The sequence below is a fragment of the Tiliqua scincoides genome, chromosome 9 (genome assembly GCF_035046505.1).
Source record: "Tiliqua scincoides isolate rTilSci1 chromosome 9, rTilSci1.hap2, whole genome shotgun sequence".
NCBI classification, from domain to species: Eukaryota; Metazoa; Chordata; class Lepidosauria; order Squamata; family Scincidae; genus Tiliqua; species Tiliqua scincoides.
This window is the reverse complement of record NC_089829.1, coordinates 17,314,852-17,334,005: the sequence shown is the minus strand read 5'-3', so window position 1 is coordinate 17,334,005 and position 19,154 is coordinate 17,314,852. Positions and strand designations below refer to the sequence as shown.

At 48.5% G+C, this 19,154-nt stretch overlaps 1 protein-coding gene and 1 long non-coding RNA gene across 4 annotated transcripts in view; one reads left to right on the top strand and one right to left on the bottom strand.

Moving 5' to 3' along the window:
• The window catches only part of MMP15 (matrix metallopeptidase 15), a 28,104-nt gene extending 22,374 nt beyond the window's left edge, over positions 1-5,730 (bottom strand). The window contains exon 1 of the mRNA XM_066636889.1: positions 5,473-5,730. Coding sequence (XP_066492986.1) covers positions 5,473-5,565 — 93 coding nt within the window. The 5' untranslated portion in view covers positions 5,566-5,730. The remainder of the gene's footprint in view (positions 1-5,472) is intronic.
• LOC136659975 (uncharacterized) lies at positions 5,114-16,289 on the top strand. 3 transcript variants are annotated; one of them, XR_010794884.1, is made up of 4 exons: positions 5,114-5,320; positions 14,284-14,359; positions 14,516-14,597; positions 14,969-16,289. It is a non-coding gene; the product is annotated as an uncharacterized lncRNA (long non-coding RNA). The 3 variants fall into 3 exon arrangements; XR_010794883.1 differs by lacking the exon at positions 5,114-5,320 and adding an exon at positions 5,855-6,038; XR_010794885.1 differs by lacking the exon at positions 5,114-5,320 and adding an exon at positions 13,795-13,881.
• The last annotated feature ends 2,865 nt before the right edge of the window (positions 16,290-19,154 follow it).

Genomic DNA, 19,154 nt, shown 5'->3' with positions numbered 1-19,154 from the left:
AATATACACCAACCACGGTCGATGCATGAGCGGTAGCCAAGCAGACCAAACAAACCCCAAAAGAAGCATGGTTGTGGCTTTTGCTTTTTGGAAGCAGTTAGTTACACTGGGAGACTGAACAAAAATCTTGTTGATTTAATTCTACTAAGGGCCTAATCCAGTGGTTCCCAAACTGTGAGCTTTGGCTGCCTGGGGAGCCACAGAAACCAGCCAGGGGAGCCACAGAATCCTCATGAAAAATATTTTTTCACATTTTTATATCACCCTTCCTCCAAAGAGCTCAGGGCGGTGTACATAGCTGCTCCCCTCCTTTTTGTCCTCACAACAACCCTGTGAGGTAGGTGAGGCTGAGAGAAAGTGATTGGCCCAAGGTCACCCAGGAAGCTTTGTGGCTGAGGGGGGATTTGAACCTGGATCTTCCAGGTCTACTTCCCAAACCCCTACACCAGCCTGGCTCTCCACCCTACAAAACCCACCACCCTATACAATGTATAGGATTGTAGCCCTAATGGGGAACCATGACTAATGGCCCAGTAGGTCAGGGAAGCCACTGTCCTAATCCTATCCAAGTTTCTAGCAACCATGTCAACAGGGCATGCACAGAGGGGGCAGTCACAGAGGCCCCCTCAAGCCACAATGCAGCCCCTGAAGTAAGGGAACAAATGTTCCTTGACCTCAGGGGCTTCACTGCGGCTGCATTGGCACTGAAAAGTTGGATAGGATTGGGTCCAAAGTTTTTTCTATATTTTCAACATTAATGACTATTTCTTGTCACTTGATGTATCTTCCTTGGACTGGGTGAGAGATCCGGTTGTGTTAAGTGTGTAAGTCAGCAGAATTAACTGTTGCAGAACAAGATGAAACAGAGAACTGAAACTGAAATATCAATACAATGATTAAAATTTTAGTTCCTGAACTTTAAACGCAATCTTAATACTTATTTTTTAAATGATAAAATATGTCCTTAAAAAACTGATGATGTGCATTGACAATTTTAGCGCCTTGTCAGTGTGTCGTGAGATGAAAATGTTGGAAATTACTGGTCTACACTGACTGGAAACAGCTCTCCAGGTTTCAGCTCCTCCAACCCATTGATGCTGCAACCAGGGACCTGCTGTATGCAGTGCAGCTGATGTACCACTCAGCTCCTGCTTAATATCCACCGAAGAACACATCAAAGTGTCAGATGCTGACCCCCACTTGAAGACTAGGAACTGGGGTGGGGAAAGAAAAGTTCGCTTGAGCAGCTCGCACAAGACAGCCAAGATCAGTAGAATCTGAAGCATCCCAATTGTAGCCAATATCCATGGTGGGGCAGTCCAGCCAGCAGGAAATGATGGCAGATGAGCCGGGCTCTGAGCCCACACTTGAATGGGACAAGTGTCTGCTGAATAAGCAGCTGCCACACTGATGTGCATAATTTGGGCACAGTAGCCCAGGCCGGAAACTGACAATCGTTTGTGAAAGAGTTGAAGGGGGCACAGTTGAGGCCTTGTTTCTTGTGGTGGAGGCACTCATTGATTTTGTTCCACTACCATCATCTCTGGTCAAAGAGATTTTCCAGGTTTTTGATGCACTACAAAACCTGTGAACAGTGAATTAAAAAAAAAAAATAAAGTTCTTATTAATTTTTTTAATGTGCAACTCAGCCATGTTTATGGTCTCCGGTGCTAGCACTGAAAAGGCAATGCAGCAAAATAGGCCTCTCCTGAAGATGTCTCCCACCCCAATATGCACCAGCAGCCCCACTTGCTACTCTTCTCTGTACACATGGTTCCTTGGAAAGAACACCAGCCAACACCAACACCAGTGGCACCAGCTACCAACAGTGCTCAGGGTTGCAGCCCCCCCCCCCCCCAGATGATGGAATTGCTCAGCCCTCCCTTCTGGTTTTAGCCAGGAACACATCCTGAGACTCTGGGCACCTGCAGCATCTCTGCCATGCTGGCAGTGACTGGCATCCACTTCTGATGCTTCCTGTCCTTCCCGCACTGGTTCAGGGAGCGAGACAGCAGCTTCTGCCAAAGAGTGAAACTAACCAGGGACACAGATTTTATTTTATTTGGGTCGGGTGCCCTTTTCTGTCACCCACAAGCAGATTGTCTTGCTGCTTTTCATAAAAGGCTACTGAGCCACACAATGGAGAACTTCCTTGCAGGCTTCAGAGGATGGCCCCTTTCTTCAAAAGGCAGAGGCCTACCTCAGCTATGCACTTCAGTCTTTGAAATATCAAGACAGCTTTGTCTAGATTCTAGAAGATGGAGCATCGTATTTAGATATTTTAAAGAGACAAAAACAACAAGAAGCAGGGACCTGCATAGTAAACACAACCCGACTCACAGCTAGGAAAGATCTTGCAGCTTGATGAGGAGGTCGCAACCCTGGTAGAACACCTTGGCGGCACCTCTGGTTCAAAGCATCAAGTTAGAGGCCACCCATCCATGAGGCCAGGTGATGCAGGGTACATCAGTGGCAGACTGGAGGGGAGGAGAAGGGCGGCAGATTTAAGGTGCCCATCACCCCAAATCTACTGCCACCACCACCTTCCTCCAGCCTGCCACAGACACAAGCCACATTAATCCACTTTCCACTCACTAAGAGCAGGTAAAAACCTATCATCCTTACTGTAGTGCTGGCACTTTTTCTTCAGATGTGTAAGTGTGGGACTTCCAATTTGATTTACACAAGCCATGCAAATGGGCGCTCCCCTTAAGAAATAAAACAGGAAGTCCTGCACTTCTGTGTTTGAAGAAACTATGCAAGGGGCAGAGGAAGGGGTTGCATTTTATGCACCTGCACAGGCAACTGTGGTGAGGTGACAGCATTCCAGGTCACACCACTCCTGGATCAAGTAACAAGGAAGGAAGAGACTATTCTGGGACTCCAGAGAACTGTAACCAGTTGAGATAAGGCTGAGCAAGATGGAACAATACCCTGAAGCAGGAGGCAGCTTTGTGCAGGGATGGGGCACAGCTCTGGGGCAGCACAGGAGATCCCAGGGGATAGAGGAAACCATACTAGGACCCTAAACTACGTTAAGTCAAGCCCAACAACCCTGAAGATTATCATTCTACCACAATCCAGAAACACTACAGTTTTTCATTTGCACATATGCACAGGTGAAGATGCAGTGAAAAACTCAGTTAACATAAATATCTTTTTTCCAAGTTTCTTTCATATTTCAACAGATCATGTAAAACATGAAACATTCGTACTTAGAGGCCCCTTGAACTGCTAGGACAAAAGCTTTAGACTACTCAGCCTGTGCATAAATCCAGCTCTGTTTACCTGTGAATCAGGACCTGCCTGTGTGGGACTGCATTCCTCCTGCCACACTAGTGCCTAACACATGGAGGGGAAGTGCAGGAACATGAAGCTTAAACGTTACTCTAACCCCCTCGAACAAAGAGACTGAGTTCCAGTTCGATTGGAGGGAGTCTGGGCGTACATGCTTACGGCACACTCACATCCCTAAATGTATGGAAGCAGAGCCAGTAGGAAAGCATCTTCCAACCCAGCTCTTGGGCTGAAAAGCTGGAGAGCAGCTGCCAGTCAGCATTGCCAGCCGCTAAGCACAATGGACTAGGGCCTGACTCAGCAGGTGGCAGCTGCCTAGGCACAAGTACCAGAGGCCAAGGAGAAACAGAAGGCTGCGGCCCTCTCCTCAATACCATTTAGTGCTGTGCTCATCAGACCCAAAGATAACAGAGATCACTGAAGATGTTAACACCACCTGCATATCTTAAGAACCTAAAAACAGCCTGCTGGATCAGGCCAAAGGTCCATCTAGTCCAGCTTCCTGCATCTCACACTGGCCCACTAAATGCCTCTGGGAGCACAAAAGACCACAACCCTAACCCTAACCAGCATTCTGGTGCCACTCTTTGCATCCTGGTGCCACTCTCCTCATTCTGAGGTTGCATGTACCCATCATTGTTTGTAACCTGTGATGGACTTTTCCTCCAGAAATCTGTCCAATCCCCTTTGAAAAGCATCTAGGCCAGGTGCCATCACCACATCCTGTGGCAAAGAGTTCCACAGACTAATTACACACTGAGTAAAGAAATATATGTTCCTCTTTATTCATCACCTGGAGTAGGAGGAGGCTGGCTGGAATTTCATAAGCACATAAGAAGAGCCCTGCTGGATCAGGTCCAAGGCCCATCTAGTCCAGCTTCCTGTATCCCACAGTGGCCTACCAGATGCCTCAGGGACCATACAGGACAAGAGACCTGCATCCTTGTGCTCTCCCTTGTATCTGGCCTTTTGAGGTAGCCCACTTCCAAAACCAGGAGGTTGCACATGCCCATCATTGTTTGAAACCTGTGACAGACTTTTCCTCCATAAATTGGTCCAATCCCCCCTTTCAAGGCATCCAGGCCATATGCCATCACCACATCCTGTGGCAAGGAGTTCTACAGATTAATTACACGTGGATATTTTCTTTTGTCTGTTCTAACTGTACAAACACTCAATTTCAGTGGATGTCCTCTGTTTCTGGTGTTGTGTGAGACAGAAAAGAACATCCCCCTATCCATCCCCAGAATAATTTTGAACATCTCAATCATGTTCCCCCCTCAGGCGTCTTCTTTCTAGAGGTCCCTCGCTTCCAGCTGAGGCTTTTGCCTGCTGCTCACCCTGGGCCGCTCCTCCCAGGGCCAGCAGTGGTGGACTTTGAAAGCCTGGCAGATGGAGCTGCAATCCTGTGCACACTTTCCTGGGAATAAACCCCAAGGAATACAGTAGGATTTAATTCTGAGTAGACAGGCATAGGATTGGCTGTAAGGTTGCAATCCTGTCCACACTTCCCTGGGAGTAGGTTCCATTGACTACAATGGGGTTTAATTCTGGGTAAACCTGCACAGGATTGTGCTGGGGCTGGCGCGTCCGCACGTTCCAATCCGGGCAAGGAAAGGGCAATAGCCTGGGGGCGGCACCCTGCTTGGTCTTGAGCGGCCTGGTTCTGCCCTGCCCTCGGTGGGCGCCCTGGCTGGCCCCTCGGTGGGCGCGGGCGGGACACCCGCAGGGCGAAGCCCGAGCAGCAGGTGCCCCGGCCGGGCTGCGTTGCCCAGCGGGGACTCTCCGTGGCCACTCTCCTCCCGGGTCGGCTTCTTTGGGGAACGGAGGCTTCCGCCTCCTCCGCGGGGGCTGCCCGGCCCGGCCGACGCCCCCTTTCGTTCCCTCCCGACCCTGGGGGAGAAGGGGGTGGGCTGGGCTGCGCTGCGCTGGCTCCATTGTGCGCGTCCTGCGAGGGCCAAAGAGCCCAATGCATGTCTACTCAGAAGTAAGCCCCATTACAGCCCATGGGGCTTACTCCCAGGTAAGTGTGTCTAGGATTGCAGTCTTGCAGCCCAAGTCTAAGCGTGTCTACTCAGAAGTCAGTCCCATTGCAGCCCATGGGGCTTACTCCCAGGTAAGTGTGGCATGAGCTGCAGCCCAGCCTCCTCCCCCGCGGCCCCGCGTGCGCCCTACCTCGGGGTCCACCTCGCCCTCCGGGGCGCGCTCCGCCGAGGCCCGCAGGGCGAGGAGCAGCGCCAGGGGCTGCAGCCAGCGCCAGCCGCCCATGCTCTCCGCCAGCCGCGCGGCTCCCTTGGGTGGGTGGCTGGGTGGGGGGTCCCCGTGCTGCGCTCCAGCCAGGCCCGGCTCTCTAGGCGCCCCTTGCCCGGCGCCTGGCCATTGTCTGCCGGGCAGAGCTCCGGCCTCTGCGCCCCGCAAGCCCCATCTGGTTGGCTGCCCGGCCGGCCGACAGAGAGGCTGCAGCCAGTCCTGGGCTGGGCCTCCGGTGGGCGGCTCCTCCACGGCCACTGCCGCCTGCTGGCCGGCCCTGCCGGAGCTACCAGCGGTGCCCGGAGGGGTCCACGCAGTCCTGGGCGCTTCTGCTCAGAAGGACCTTCCCCTGGTCCAGTGGGGGCTTACAGCGCAGTTCTCTGCATGCCTACTCAGAAGTAAGTCCCCTTAGAGTCAATGGGGCTTACTCTCAGAAAAGTGTGGATAGAATTGCGGTCTCCGAACCCAATCCTACGCATTTCTCCTCAGAAGTAAGTTCCAGTGCGTTCAATGGGGCTTACTCGCAAGAAAGTGTGTATAGGATTGTAGCCTTACTCCCAAGAAGACATGCCTGATTGCAGCCAAGGCTGGCACGAATTGCAGGGCTGTAGTTAGAGGGGGGCCAGGGTGGGCATTGCCCATCCTGAGTCAGCAGTTTGCTCACCCTAGCATTGATGGGTCTTGGATGTTTCTCCATACTTGTCTTTTCGTTTTGCAGACCAGTATAGATACCCGACATTGCCCACCCTGAAAAAATAGTCACCCACCCACCCACTTCTGGAATCCTGCCTACTGGCCTGGCACAAAGTCCACTGCCCCACCCCAAAGCTGGCAGAGGGAAAGGCAGGTTGCAGATGGCCTTCTTGTAGCCAGGCTTGGCTGGGAAGGCTGCTGGAGGGAGCACCAGCAGCGAGGAGGCAAAAGGTGATAATCAGAGACCCATTTTTAGTCTGGACAGTTGTATTTGCACCCAGGACAGCAGCTACTAGTTGGATGACCAGACACAAAGGGGGACATAGAGTGCCTCTACTTTTAACCATTGTACAGAAGAGGGACTTTGGACAGGTGCAGCTCAACGTGGAAGGCTTTTAAAAGTTGCACCAGTGACGGTCCTGGGCCATTTCACACCTAGGGCCACCCCTGTATTTGCCGCCCCCCCCACCCCTGACATGGAAGTAATTGCGGTGACATCATCACTTCACTGCAATCACTTCCAGAATTGGGACAGGAATTCATGCTGTGCAGTTCACGGTTGCACTCTGTGCCAATGACGGTGGAATTAAAAATGTCTCTTCCACATTCCATGGACATTGTAACTTCAGGTGGGGACGGGCGGTGAAAAGCTGAAGGGTATGCGCTAGCAGGTCAGGGCAGCCCTCTCAATTGGACAACACTGGTCTGGCACTTTATTGCTCGGCAGGGCCTCCAAGAGGAATTTTACCAGGGGGTATAAGTTTCTTTTGGGCCCCTTCCCAAAGGGGGGGGGTGAAACAAAGTGGGGGGAGGGTGGTGATGGGGTGGGGCGAAAGAGGGTAGGGTGGTGATAGCTAGAAATGTCTTTGGATCCTTGGTCTACTTGCCCACCTGGCATCAGCAGCTCAATACAGTAATACAGAAAACCAAAAGTACTAGAGTTTGCGTCACCAACATGATGGACCTCCTGAGACCTTACAGAATAAATTACAATATCATATGCACAACCTAAATGCAGTGGCATCACTAGGCTTGGTGTAACATCCATTAACTTTGTTTGTTTGTTTAAATATATAACAGTACAGGTCACCTCATCACTGGCATCCTTCAGTCTTGGAAGACTATGGTATCACACTCTGACAGGTCACCTAACAAATCAGTAACCAATAAAAAACCAATGGCCAGTTTGATGGCACTCACACAGCTTAACAAAGAGTTCTAGTATTAACTCTGATACATAGAACTGAAAGCTTACACTCACTGGTTCCCTACTATGTCATAATAGCACCTCATTGGCCCTCAAACAATCAGTCTCATTCATCAGTTTTGAGTGAAGAAAATGCACTTTTGTTACATAAGGCAGTTGTGTTTTCCTTTTTTGGTTATTTGTCTGTAATGTGATAGAATACATATTCATAACGCATATTTGATAGAATAAAGACATTTAAATGCAGTTTGTTTCATTACATTCTGCATGAAATTCTGCATCGAATGAGATATAACACGACGGTATTATTCAAAAATACGAAGATTTCACAATTTTGGCTGGTAGTGGTGCATCACCACACCCTAAGTGCATCACCCAGTGCACCAGTTAGGTGATGTCAGATGCCAGATTTGAACTAGAGAAGTCCTCCTTCTGAGTTTGTCTTGAGAGCCCAGTCCTAATTTGCACTGGAACAGGTGGGCCAAGTGGCCTGTGCTGTGTCCCGCGCAGGTTAGGATGTGGCTGTGGGGCAACTTGAAGTAAGGTGTGTGTTTATCCCCTTACTCTGAGTAATGCCCAGCCATCCCCATGGGGCTACGGGTTTCTCCCAGCGAAATAGCGCAAATCCGAGAGGCCCATGTAAGTCCAATGGGACCAGGGACAGGGGTTAGGATCCAGCCTAAGTTCCTGAGGCTGGTGCCACCCCCTCCCAGGTCCACCCCACCCACCACCCCACCCTCCCCAGCCCAAAACATCCCCATCCTGCCCTTTCCAACCCTTCCCCCCACCGCTATCCCTGGCCAGTGCATACTTACCAGCCTGGGACCTAGATCTGGCATGGGGAGGCCAGAGTGCATCCTTGTGCCTGCCTCCCCATCTCCAGAGAATTCATGAATGTGCTTTAGTCCCAGTCTATTCCCTAACAGCTGGTTAGTTTTGCGCCCTGAGCCAATGTCCTATGCCAGCTTGTCCCTATTTAGCTTCCTTCCAATGTCTTGTCTCATCCTCTTCCAATGGCTTTTATATAGCCAGTTTGCATGGGAGGAGGAAAGACTAAGAAGGGCTGTCTGGCTGCTTTCCAGACAGACAGACCTTTTAGCAGCACTCCTATTTTGAGACTTGGTGTTAAATGTTACCTCCTTGACTCTTCATTCAAGAAGAGGTCAGGTTGAAATCGTGCCCTGTCCAACCTGTTAATTTCTCAGTTCAGGGACATGATTTGTCTCTACCAGCTCCAGTGTATGTGTGCTTGGCTCTTCTGACACTTGGTACATCTGACACTGATGGTCTTACTTGCTCACAGTTATTGTTGGAGCAGGAGGAGTGGTAAGTGGGGATGTGCAGAACCCCCTGAGATATTCCACTGGTCTTAGAGAAACATGTTGGTCTCCCCTTGAATTATAAGATGCTTCTGCTTGGAAATAACTTCCAGGGCAGGGGAGCTGTGTGAATCCATTACAGGAAAAGAAACAAAGATCTTTAGCACCTTAAGATCTAAACCAGGGGTGTCAAACCTGTTTCATACCAAGGGCCGAACAGCATTCATGGTGCCTGCTGAGGACCAGAAGTGATGTTATTAGGCAGGAAATGATGTCATTAAACAGATCATAACCAAAAATAAGCACTTTTTCTCACTTAGGAACTCATTAGCTGCAAATGACGAAGAGACAATACACAAATCTTGATAATATATCAAGATATGAGAGAGCCCAATTTTCACTTGAGCTGTCCTTATAGCAGTAACACCTCAGCACTGCTCAGCAGCTGAGAGCGTGAGGACCAGATAAAAAGCTTCCAAGGGCGCATCCGGCCCCCGGGCCTTATGTTTGACAACCCTGATCTAAACCATTTATTTCCATACTTCAATATTTCAAAGCTTTCATGGACAATAGTCCACTTCATCAGCTGCAATCTGATTAGAAATATCAGGACCTGATTAGAAAATTGAGCTTTTTCTTGAGAGGGGGCTGTGAGCCAGACGTTGTGTCATACACTCCTGGGGTTTTGGGGTGCTCAGAGTTCTTGGTTCTCAAACCCTAGAGCCCTCAAGGACCCCTGTTCAGTAGTACTGCCACCACCCTGTATGTGCCAGTGTCTCAGTCCAGGGACACGGAGACCCTCTAGGCTTAATTCTATCCCTTGCAGGCACTGAGCACTTTCTTTAATTAAAGCCTCAGTCCTCAAGTTACTAGTCCTCAATGAGTATTTGGTAGCTTGCTGAACGGCTAGGCAGGATTCTGAACCTTTGTCCCCAACAGACAATAAAACAACTTAGTAAAAGGATTTTTACTTTATTAAATACATAGGGTTACATAAAGTTACAAAAGGCAGCAAATGCTAGAGGCATAAAACTTCTAGGAAACATATCAGCATTAAAATAACAAAGCTAACTGGCTATCTCTATTATTCCCTAACTCTCACCTGGGTCAGCTTTCTTTTGTAGATCTTTCAGCTCCAAGTTACCTATGAGGCCACATGGCCCTGGTGGACCAGACTCTCAACCTGCAGGATGTTGCACCCACAACCTTTTCCACCCAAAGACCCCGACATACCCTTTGGGCTTTGTTCTTATACTTCTCATGCTAGCAGGATGGAGGTGACTCTGTAATTTAAACTGTCCAATCAGAAACTCTTGGGGACAGAATCTTCCCAAAGTGGGGCTGGATGCTAGCCCTCTTAGTCCTTCCCCTCCCCACTGGAGATCCACCTGCATTCCATCCTGGATGGGCACCTTTCTGTCTGCATAGGTGCTACATTATTACCTCCCATTGAGTTGTTAATTTCGTTGGCTGTTGTTACTCTCATCCTTGCAGCTAGGAACTGCAAGCCACTTCTCTGTTACTGGTTTAGTTTGGTTCAGGCTCTACATGCTACTAGGCCTAAACTGAACATATTCATGACACGCTGGTCTTCAACTGGCCTAAAAAGATAAAGCTGCCAGGGTCCGTCCCCCCATCCCCCCCCCGGCCGCCTCGGAGCAACATCTCCAGGCCTGTGTTTGCAAGTTTTTTTTAACAGAAGTCAAGAAGGATAAAAACATAAAACACTTTCCCTTTCAATGTATCTCTCCTTTCCCTTTAGAAGCATCAAAATGCCCCCATATCCGTAGATCCCGTATTTGCACATTCAGTTATCCAAGGGTCTCCCCCCCCCCATGTGCACCCCTCCTTCCCTGGGCTTCCATATGCCTTATAAGGCATTAAAAAGTCACTTCCAGTTTCTGTGTGAAAGCAGAAGTTGTGTTTTGAGCTCTAAAGTTCAGTCTGAGCCTGGCAGATGTCCATGGCTTTTACTGAGCTCAGAGGCCCCTCTGGAGGGGAGCTGCTCCCCTTGCCTCTGGAGGGCTTGGACCATGGGGACAGGCATTCGCCCGTATTCAGGGTTTCAGGTATCTGTGAGGGGTTCTAGAACATCCTGTATGCCCATCTTGGAATACGGAGTTCCAAAGGGCAGCTTTACAGGTCAAGTTAACCACTGAGATTCAAGATAACCACTGTCAAGATAACCCCTGCCTGGGTTTGGGAGAGCCATCCACCCTCGGTATTTAAACTAGTTCAACCTCCCTGAATTCCTTCAAGGAACCTGTGCAATTGTATGTATGGAATTGATTTTTCCCAAACTGTCATTCTGGAATAAAGGTCATAATTATTCTTACGGCATTTACTGTTGTATGATGTGAAGATGCCTAAATGGGCCTCCTTTGAATCATAGGCGATCTCCTGTCACAACAGAGTCATTATTAACAGTATTATTAACAGTATTTTTACAGGGACCCAGGGCAGTTCTTACACCTTTGAGAGTCCAATCCAATTCCCTTACCTATCATCTCATCTGAATGCAGTTCCTTGAAGCTCTGCCCTTGGAAATTAGAGCTGAACACACTGACATTTGTAACATGCTGTAGGATGAAGGAGAGAAAATGCCTCCTTCTCAATGGACTCCTGATATGTTTGTGATTTAACATCATCCTGCCTTTCCTTCAGCTTTCCCAGAATGGTGATGTCCCCTATGTCCTCCCCATCTTCTGCACCCTCCCCTGGGACCAACAATGGAGAATGGACTTCTACCAGTGGAAGAGAACTGAATGCCGTAGACTAGCTTTGCTGTACAAGTTGGGGGTGAAGAGCAGACCTCCTGTGTTGCTAACTCAGCTTTTATAAACATAGTCAGTTTCTTCATGAAATGAAGTCTGTTGGTACCCTAAGAATCTAAACAGAGTCCACTGAAATCCAGAAGATTTATTTGCAATAAAGATGTTTAACATTGATGGTGTAATTTTCATGCAACTGGATACATAGATTGGAATTTTCAAGCTGGGAGAGAAAACTGGGGCAGAAACATCTTTTTACCTTGAAGGAGGAACACCAATACAGGTTGTGCCTCGTTATTCACTGGGGTTCCATTCCGAAACCACCAATGGATAAAAAAAAATCAATGGATACCAAATCAGTGGAAAAATAGCTTTAAAGACCTACTTCTGGGTTTCTTGCTCCTCCATTGCTGCCCTAGAATGCATTGATATAGATCAGGGGTGTCCATACCCCGGCCCTGGGGCCACTTGTGGCCCTTGAGGACTCTCAATGTGGCCCTCAGGGAGCCCCCAGTCTCCATTGAGCTTCTGGCCCTCTGGAGATTTGTTGGAGCCCTCACTGGCCCAATGCAGCTGCTCTTAGCGTGAGGGTAACTGTTTGACCTCTTGCGTGAGCTGTGGGATGAGGGCTCCTGCCACTGCTTGCAGTTTCACGTCTGTGATGCAGCAGAGGCAGCAAAAGGAAAGGCCAGCCTTGCTTTGTACAAGGCCTTTTATAGGCCTTGAGCTATTGCAAGACCTTCATTCATTCATATGTTCATCTTTTATATATTCATTTATGTAAACTTATGTAAATTTATTCAAATTTTAAATGTAAATTAATTCTTTTTTCACCCGGCCCCTGACACAGTGTCAGAGAGATGATGTGACCCTCCTGCCAAAAACTTTGGACAACCCTGATATAGACATTTCACTGCATTCAGTCACTAGATGGGGTGAATAATGGAATCTAATGGAATGAAATTATCTCATTAACTTCCACTATTCACTCCATCTATTGGCTGAATGCAGTATAGTGTCTATACTGATGCATTCTGGGACAACAATGGAGGCGCAAGAAACCCAGAAGTGGGTTTACCTGCTCTTGCAGTGAGGGCTATAGCACCTTCTCCCTCAGAAGCCCTGCTGGCCTTCCCACCTTCCAGAAAAATCTTCCCAGAAGAAGTTTCGGTGGAGTGGCAGGGAACATGCACTCCTTGGTCACAGAAGGGAGCTATTGGTCTGGATCAATTCCAGGAGATTGGGGCATCAAGAGTTAGGAGGAGCTTAGGAAGGGGCCCAGTAGAAACCGTGGTGGGAGCAGGGTCATCTGGTTTACTCAAGGAGGAGAAAGATCAAGATTCCACAGGTGAAGAGCTGCCCTCCAGGCAGCAGAACTTTGAAGACCCCAGAGGAGCCCTGGCCATACTCAAGTCAGCTGGCTAAAAACCTGGTTCAGAACTGGTGACAGGTCCTCAGTTTGTGACATCATCACCTGACAGGTGTTGGGAGCTGTATGAATAGTGGGAGAGGAAGTGGCTGAGTGTGGGTTCTTAAGAGGCGAGGTGGAGAGGCGGTGGAGAGTAGCGGATTTCTGTGCAGTGTGAAAGAGAGAGCAAAAGATAGTGAAAGGAAGAGGAGTGAGTCGTGGGGTGTGTGTGGCGTGAGTGGGATTCCTTTTTATCTTTTCAATTTTTTAATTTCTTGTTTTGATTTATTTTTTGAATTAATTTTTTATTTTATTAGATTTTTGTGTGTTTGGTATTGATTTGTTTATTTCTTCATCCACTTATTTATTTTTTCTTTTTTCTCTTGGTTTGTATCATTTTTAAGGTACTTTTTATTTTCTTGTGTTATTTTTAAAATTTATTTTTATATTCTTTGATTTATTTGTTGCATCTATAATTATTTATTTTCTGTTTCTTTAACCTTATATACTTTTATTCCATTGCTTCTTTCTTCTCTTTTCTTATCTTCCTTTTACCTTTTTCTAATCTTTATTTTCTTTTTAAAATTTCTATATTTCTTGATTTCTTCCTGTTTCTCCTTCATTCTGCCTGCATTCATTTCATTGCTTTTTTCCCTTTCTTTATCTTTTCATCTTTTTAGATTATACTATTTGGGGTGTTTGGGGAGGGTCTTTGTTATTAGAGTAGATTCTTAAACAGTGTTAGGTTTAGAGGGGTAGATAGTGGGACACTTTGGGAGGGATCATTTTCTTTTCATTTTTGTTTCTTTTCATAGGTTTGTAGTGGGTGCTTTGGGGGAGGGCTATAGATATTTAGTTAGGATGTAGAGTTAGTGTTAGGTTTAGAAAAGCTAAGGAGGGCACAATGGCCAAAAATCTACTTGGGAAGCTGAAAAAGTAAGTTGATCCTTGCAACAGCGCTACACCCAACCCCCCCCCCCCCCAGCTACACCCTGGGCAAGGGAGCTCATCCAATGGGGGCACTTGAGTGGTCACCTGCCATGACCTCCCACACCCACTACTTGCCCTCTTCCCCCAGTGTCTACCTAGGAGCGACTTCCTCACTATCTCTCTGCAATATCTGTTGCAGGCTTTGCTGCTGCCCGTGCCTCAAGGCAAGGAGGCACAATGCGCAACCTTCCGTGCAGGCAAGGGCCAGCGCAGAATGGCAGCAGATGCTGGCCAGGCTAAGAAACAATAGAATATGCCGTGTCTGTCAGCACATAGGCTTTCTCAGCGCTGAGTCCCAGGGGGGTCCTTCCCCTCACTTTCTTCTTTTGTCTTCCCCATTTCTCTTAGAAATTCCCAAGCATGCGAGGAAAGTGGTGCAGGCGGGTGATTGATGTGACCAAAGTCCAGCTGATACACACTGGAAGTGAGTTTCTTGTGGGCATGATGATCTGTGGGAAGTAAAGCTGGTGGGCAAGATGCCTACCTGGGGTTGACCCTGAATTTGGGGACTCTTCCAAGGGTCCTGGCACTCTGAGGGGAGGCTGTTCCATGATACTGACATGTGCTTTTTCCTCTACAGCCAGAAGCAGCCAGGGATGCTCCGCAGATCTGGACCATCTGGGTCAGGAAGGAAGACAGCGCCTCCTCCTCCTCCACTAAAGGTAACAGCCTTTTACAAGGAAAGGGGGGGCAGGGCAACACCCCAGAATAGGCTGAAGCCACTATGTCTGAGCCTGAGGCCATCACCCGTAGACCTACCTGCTGATAGCCTGCAAGGTTGGCCCAAGTGGGCATGTCTTTTAGTGCAGATCCTGCCCTAGGGAGAGCTGACATGGGAATAGATCCCTCTGGACCTGGTCCTTTCAGCCAAATTGGAAGCTTGGAAACAGCCATTGCTGCCAACGAGGCCCCCCCCCCAGTTAACCCTAGTCCCTTGAGACCTCCAGGGTTTGATTATGGGCAGTGACTCCCCCCACTTCCCTACCGCTTTCTGAAGGCAAGTAGAATGGGAAGATGATGTCTCTCTTCTTAGGTAGGAGTAGGAAGAGGAGGAGGAGCAGAAGAAAGACTCCTCAGAAGCCATCCTCACATACCCCCAGTTGGAGCCATGGCCAGTGTGGAGAAGCCAAACAGCAACTGACACAGATTGTGGGAATGACCATTTCATGGGAGGAATCATGAGGAAGCAGAATCTGGCCTTGCTGTCCTTCTGTCCCAGGAAACACACCAGATCACCCCAAGTCCTGATCAGGGCAGATGGATGAATACGTGGAAGAACCTGCAGGCGAGAAACTCGATGGTTGGCAGGCCCACAAAGCCATTGAAAGTGGAAGGAAGAGTGAAGAGAGAGGAAGAAATCCTGGTCTCCAAGCAAAAGAAAGATGGATAGACCTGGATGGACTCTGAAGGAGAAGAATGTGGGAGAAAAATCCAGATGGGAGGAAAGAGAGAGAGACAGCAGCTGTTGGGAGGAGAAGCAGAGATTGAAGGAAAGAAGGAATGGGGACCACAGAAAGAGGCAACCCAAAGGACTGTGGTGCCTCCCCCTCATCTTCCATCCCCTTACCTGATCACCTTCCACCCCTCAACAAGGTCTGCTGCGTGTTCTCCTCCCGTGTCACAAATCCCCAGTGCCTAGTGTCACTTGCTGTTGGGCCATCACTTCTCCAGCTGGGGGTCTCAAGGATGGCAAGTTGCCTGGATCTCGACTCGTCACTTGGCTCCTCCGTCCTCATTCCCAGCTTCCTTCCTGAGTTCTGGTGGCTCCTGCCCTGGCTACTTTGTCTGGTGGCCTCCTCCCTGATGCCTGGCTTCACTCCTGGCCCTGACTCCTGGCTTCCTTGCTGATTCCTGGCTGACTTCCTGGTCCTGACTGGACTCATTGGCTCTAGGTTTCCATCCTGGCTCCTGTCTGGTGTTTCAGTCCTGGCTCCCGGTGTTCTGCCAGTTTTTTCTTATTTTTGGACACTTCCAATCCCTCAGAAGCTTCTGTGCTGCTTCAGCTGCTGAAAGGACTCTGGGACATCCTCCTGGCTGTTGGAATCAAATTACCGGTTCATGAAATGAACACCACTTACTCTCCAGGAAGTGCAGGGACCAGGACTCCTGGGAACTGTTAGGGAAATCTATGCCTACATTTCAATGAAGGGTTGCAGATCTTCCTCCTGAGAAAGGACCGATCCAGATCCATCCCTGCCTCTCTGGCACTCAGTCGGCTTGTCTGCTTCTGCTCTGTAAGCACCATGCTCCTGCTTACAGAGTTTGGTTAAAGTCAGACATTCACCACAAAGGTAATGGCTGGTAAAAGGTTGTTTTAATTTAAATTGTTGCATTTTCTTTAGCATTTTGGTGATTTAAGGCAGAAGTTAGTAAAAAAAAATACTACTTACTCAAAATAAATTTCATTAAGTAGATTTTGAATTAATCTATTTTGGGTTTTTTTTGCTCCATGGTCCATGGTAACTTCAGCACTGGAAAAAACTCTGTGGTGGCCCCCTTCCCTTGATGCCATAAGCACGTGCTAATTTTGCTAAGTGGTTAATCCAGGGGTGCTCTGAGATGAGGGTCCTGGGGCAGACAGTGGAACTTCTAGGCAGCCTTAAGCAGCAGCAAAAGGCAGTACTCACGGGTCTGAGGTATAGAAATGGAGTTGCTCACTGTAAACTCAACCATCCATCCTGATATCTAAATCCAGTATTCACAACAGAAACTCCCAGCAATCTTTCCACCCAACTTGAATAGATTGTTGTAACTCAGGTTGAAGACCTGGGCTCCCTTTACCCTGAAGAATCCATACAGCACCCCCATCAGGAGCAGAACAGTTGTGGGTAACTTCTCCTGGGAGGTAAATTGGATACTGGGGGATGAGGGTGGGTGTGGGGGCTCTGGGATTCCAGGAAGAAGAGAGAGAAAAAACAAGCCTGTTAGTGTGGGAAGCACCTCCTGGAACCTGAGTGAATCTTCCGTCTCACAGAAGAACTAGAGTCACCACTTTTATATGCCGAAACTAGGCCAATCAAACTGACCTGGATTTATACTGGGAGCACAGAGCCACAAGCCACAGAATTGACACTTGTTAGTTCAGCCCCTTGCTGTCCTAACTCACCTTTGGGGAAAAATGCAGCCCTGGTTCAGCTTTGACCTACCTCTGGATCTCTTTCCCAGATTCCAAAAATTGGTCCTTGCAGGAGTACGTGCCTCTTCCTTCATCTCATGAAAATGGGCACAGGGAGTATTTAGTGGCAACCAGAAAGAATGGGGGATGGATGGACTTCTGTGGGGCTTCCAGGGTACACCTGGGTCAATGATCCAGCTTTGGGTCCAGGGCATTAGGAGAAGGGGGGCACTCCCAGTATTGAAGGTGGTTTGTTTGGAATAGGAAAAGCATTTGGGGCTCTTCAGTCTAGAAAAAAGGCACTTGAGGGGGAACATGATTGACACATACAAAATTATGCATGGGATGGAAGAGTGGATAAAGGGATGTTCTTTTCCCTCTCATATAACACATGAACCAGGGGCCATCCACTAAAATTAAGTGTCAGGAGAGTTAGAACAGAATAAGGAAAATATTTGTTTACACAGCATATAATTAGCCTGTGGAACTCCTTGCAACAGGATGTGGTGATGGTATCTGGCCTAGATGCCTTTGAAAGGGGACTGGACAGATTTCTGGAAGAAAAATCCATCCCAGATTATAAGCCATAAGGGGAATTTGCAACCTCCTGGTTTTAGAAGTAGGCCACCTCCGAATGCTAGATGAAAGGGAGTGACAACAGGATGCAGGTATCTTGCTGTTTTGTGCTTCAGGCCCACCTGAGACATCTGGTGGGCCACTGTAAGATACAGGAAACTGGACTAGATGGGTCTACAGCCTGATCCAGTGGGGCTTTTCTTATGAGAGATTCACCCAGATTCATCCACACCTAGCTGGGGAAGTGGGCAACCCCTGTTAAGGCATTTGCTGCTTCTGATGACTGTTCACAGGGGGTGGAAGTATGACCCTGTTTTATATTACCTCTGGCCACAGGAGATGACCTGTGGGATTGGATATGTAGGGTCACCTGATCACCTTCAGAATCTGGTGGGCTTCATGGCTCAAAGCCAAGTCCTTGGTTTACTGGTCAGTTGAAGAAGGTAAAGAATTTGATGGGACAATGGTGACTGCATCCAAATGACTCAGGGCCCAGTCCTATCCAACTTTTCAGCACTGGTGCAGTCACAATGCAACACCAGGACATGTCCCAGGGGAGCCCAGCTCTGGCAATCTGTTTCCAGTGCCTGGTGGTGCTCCCAGGAGCAGAAGGACTGAGGGCTGTGAGCTGGTGCCAAAGTCAACACACCGTCATTCCTCTCTTTACCTGCGTGTTGTCCTGCTATGAAGGAAACTACCCTGAAGTCAATGAGATTTTTTTCCCCCCACACAAATATATTTAGTATAAAAGGGATGCACATACAAATTTTAAGAGTATTTGGACAGTAAAGTTCAACATAAAATGGAAAGATTTGGTGAAAAGAGTTGAATGCAAGGAAACGTGAATGTGGAAACTGCACTCCCATCTAACTCCTGGCCTTTCGTTTGCTTAATGTGAAACTTGGCCTGGACTTTGCCCCTGCTGCGACAGATAGGATGGAGCTGCTACTGGCACTTGCACGCTCAAGGCCTGAGGAAGTGTTTGTTTATTTCTGATTGTTCTGTGCTCTTCGTATACTATTTAGGTTGGTCCTGCTCTGGGTCTGTCCCCCACAGCTGATCAAGTTCTCTTCTGCAAAATACAGAAACCCTAATATCTGAGCATGCGAGAAGAGCACTGCAGGATCAGTTCTAGAGGATTCCATCTGGTCCAACATCCTGGCTCCAGATGCCTCTGGAAAGCCAGAAAGCAGCAGGTTCTTGCCACACAACCAGCAGGGAGAGGAATTAAACTGAGTTGCAAGGACTCCAGCGTGCCTATTTCCTTTCCCTGCTCCCTCAGTGGCATCACTAGGGGGGTGCACACTGCACCAGGTGACACCATGAGGAGGGTGACTCCAAAGGTGAACAAAAGACCAGGTCTACCAGATGGGCAGACCTGGGATCTGCATCAGGAACGTTTGGTAGAACTGTGCTCTAGACTTACCTGGCCATGACTGCCTTTTTCTGCCCCATTTTGTCCCCTTCCCTACACTCTAGTGATACCAACCATAGTGAAAACATTACCCCCTCACTCACCTGCTATGTT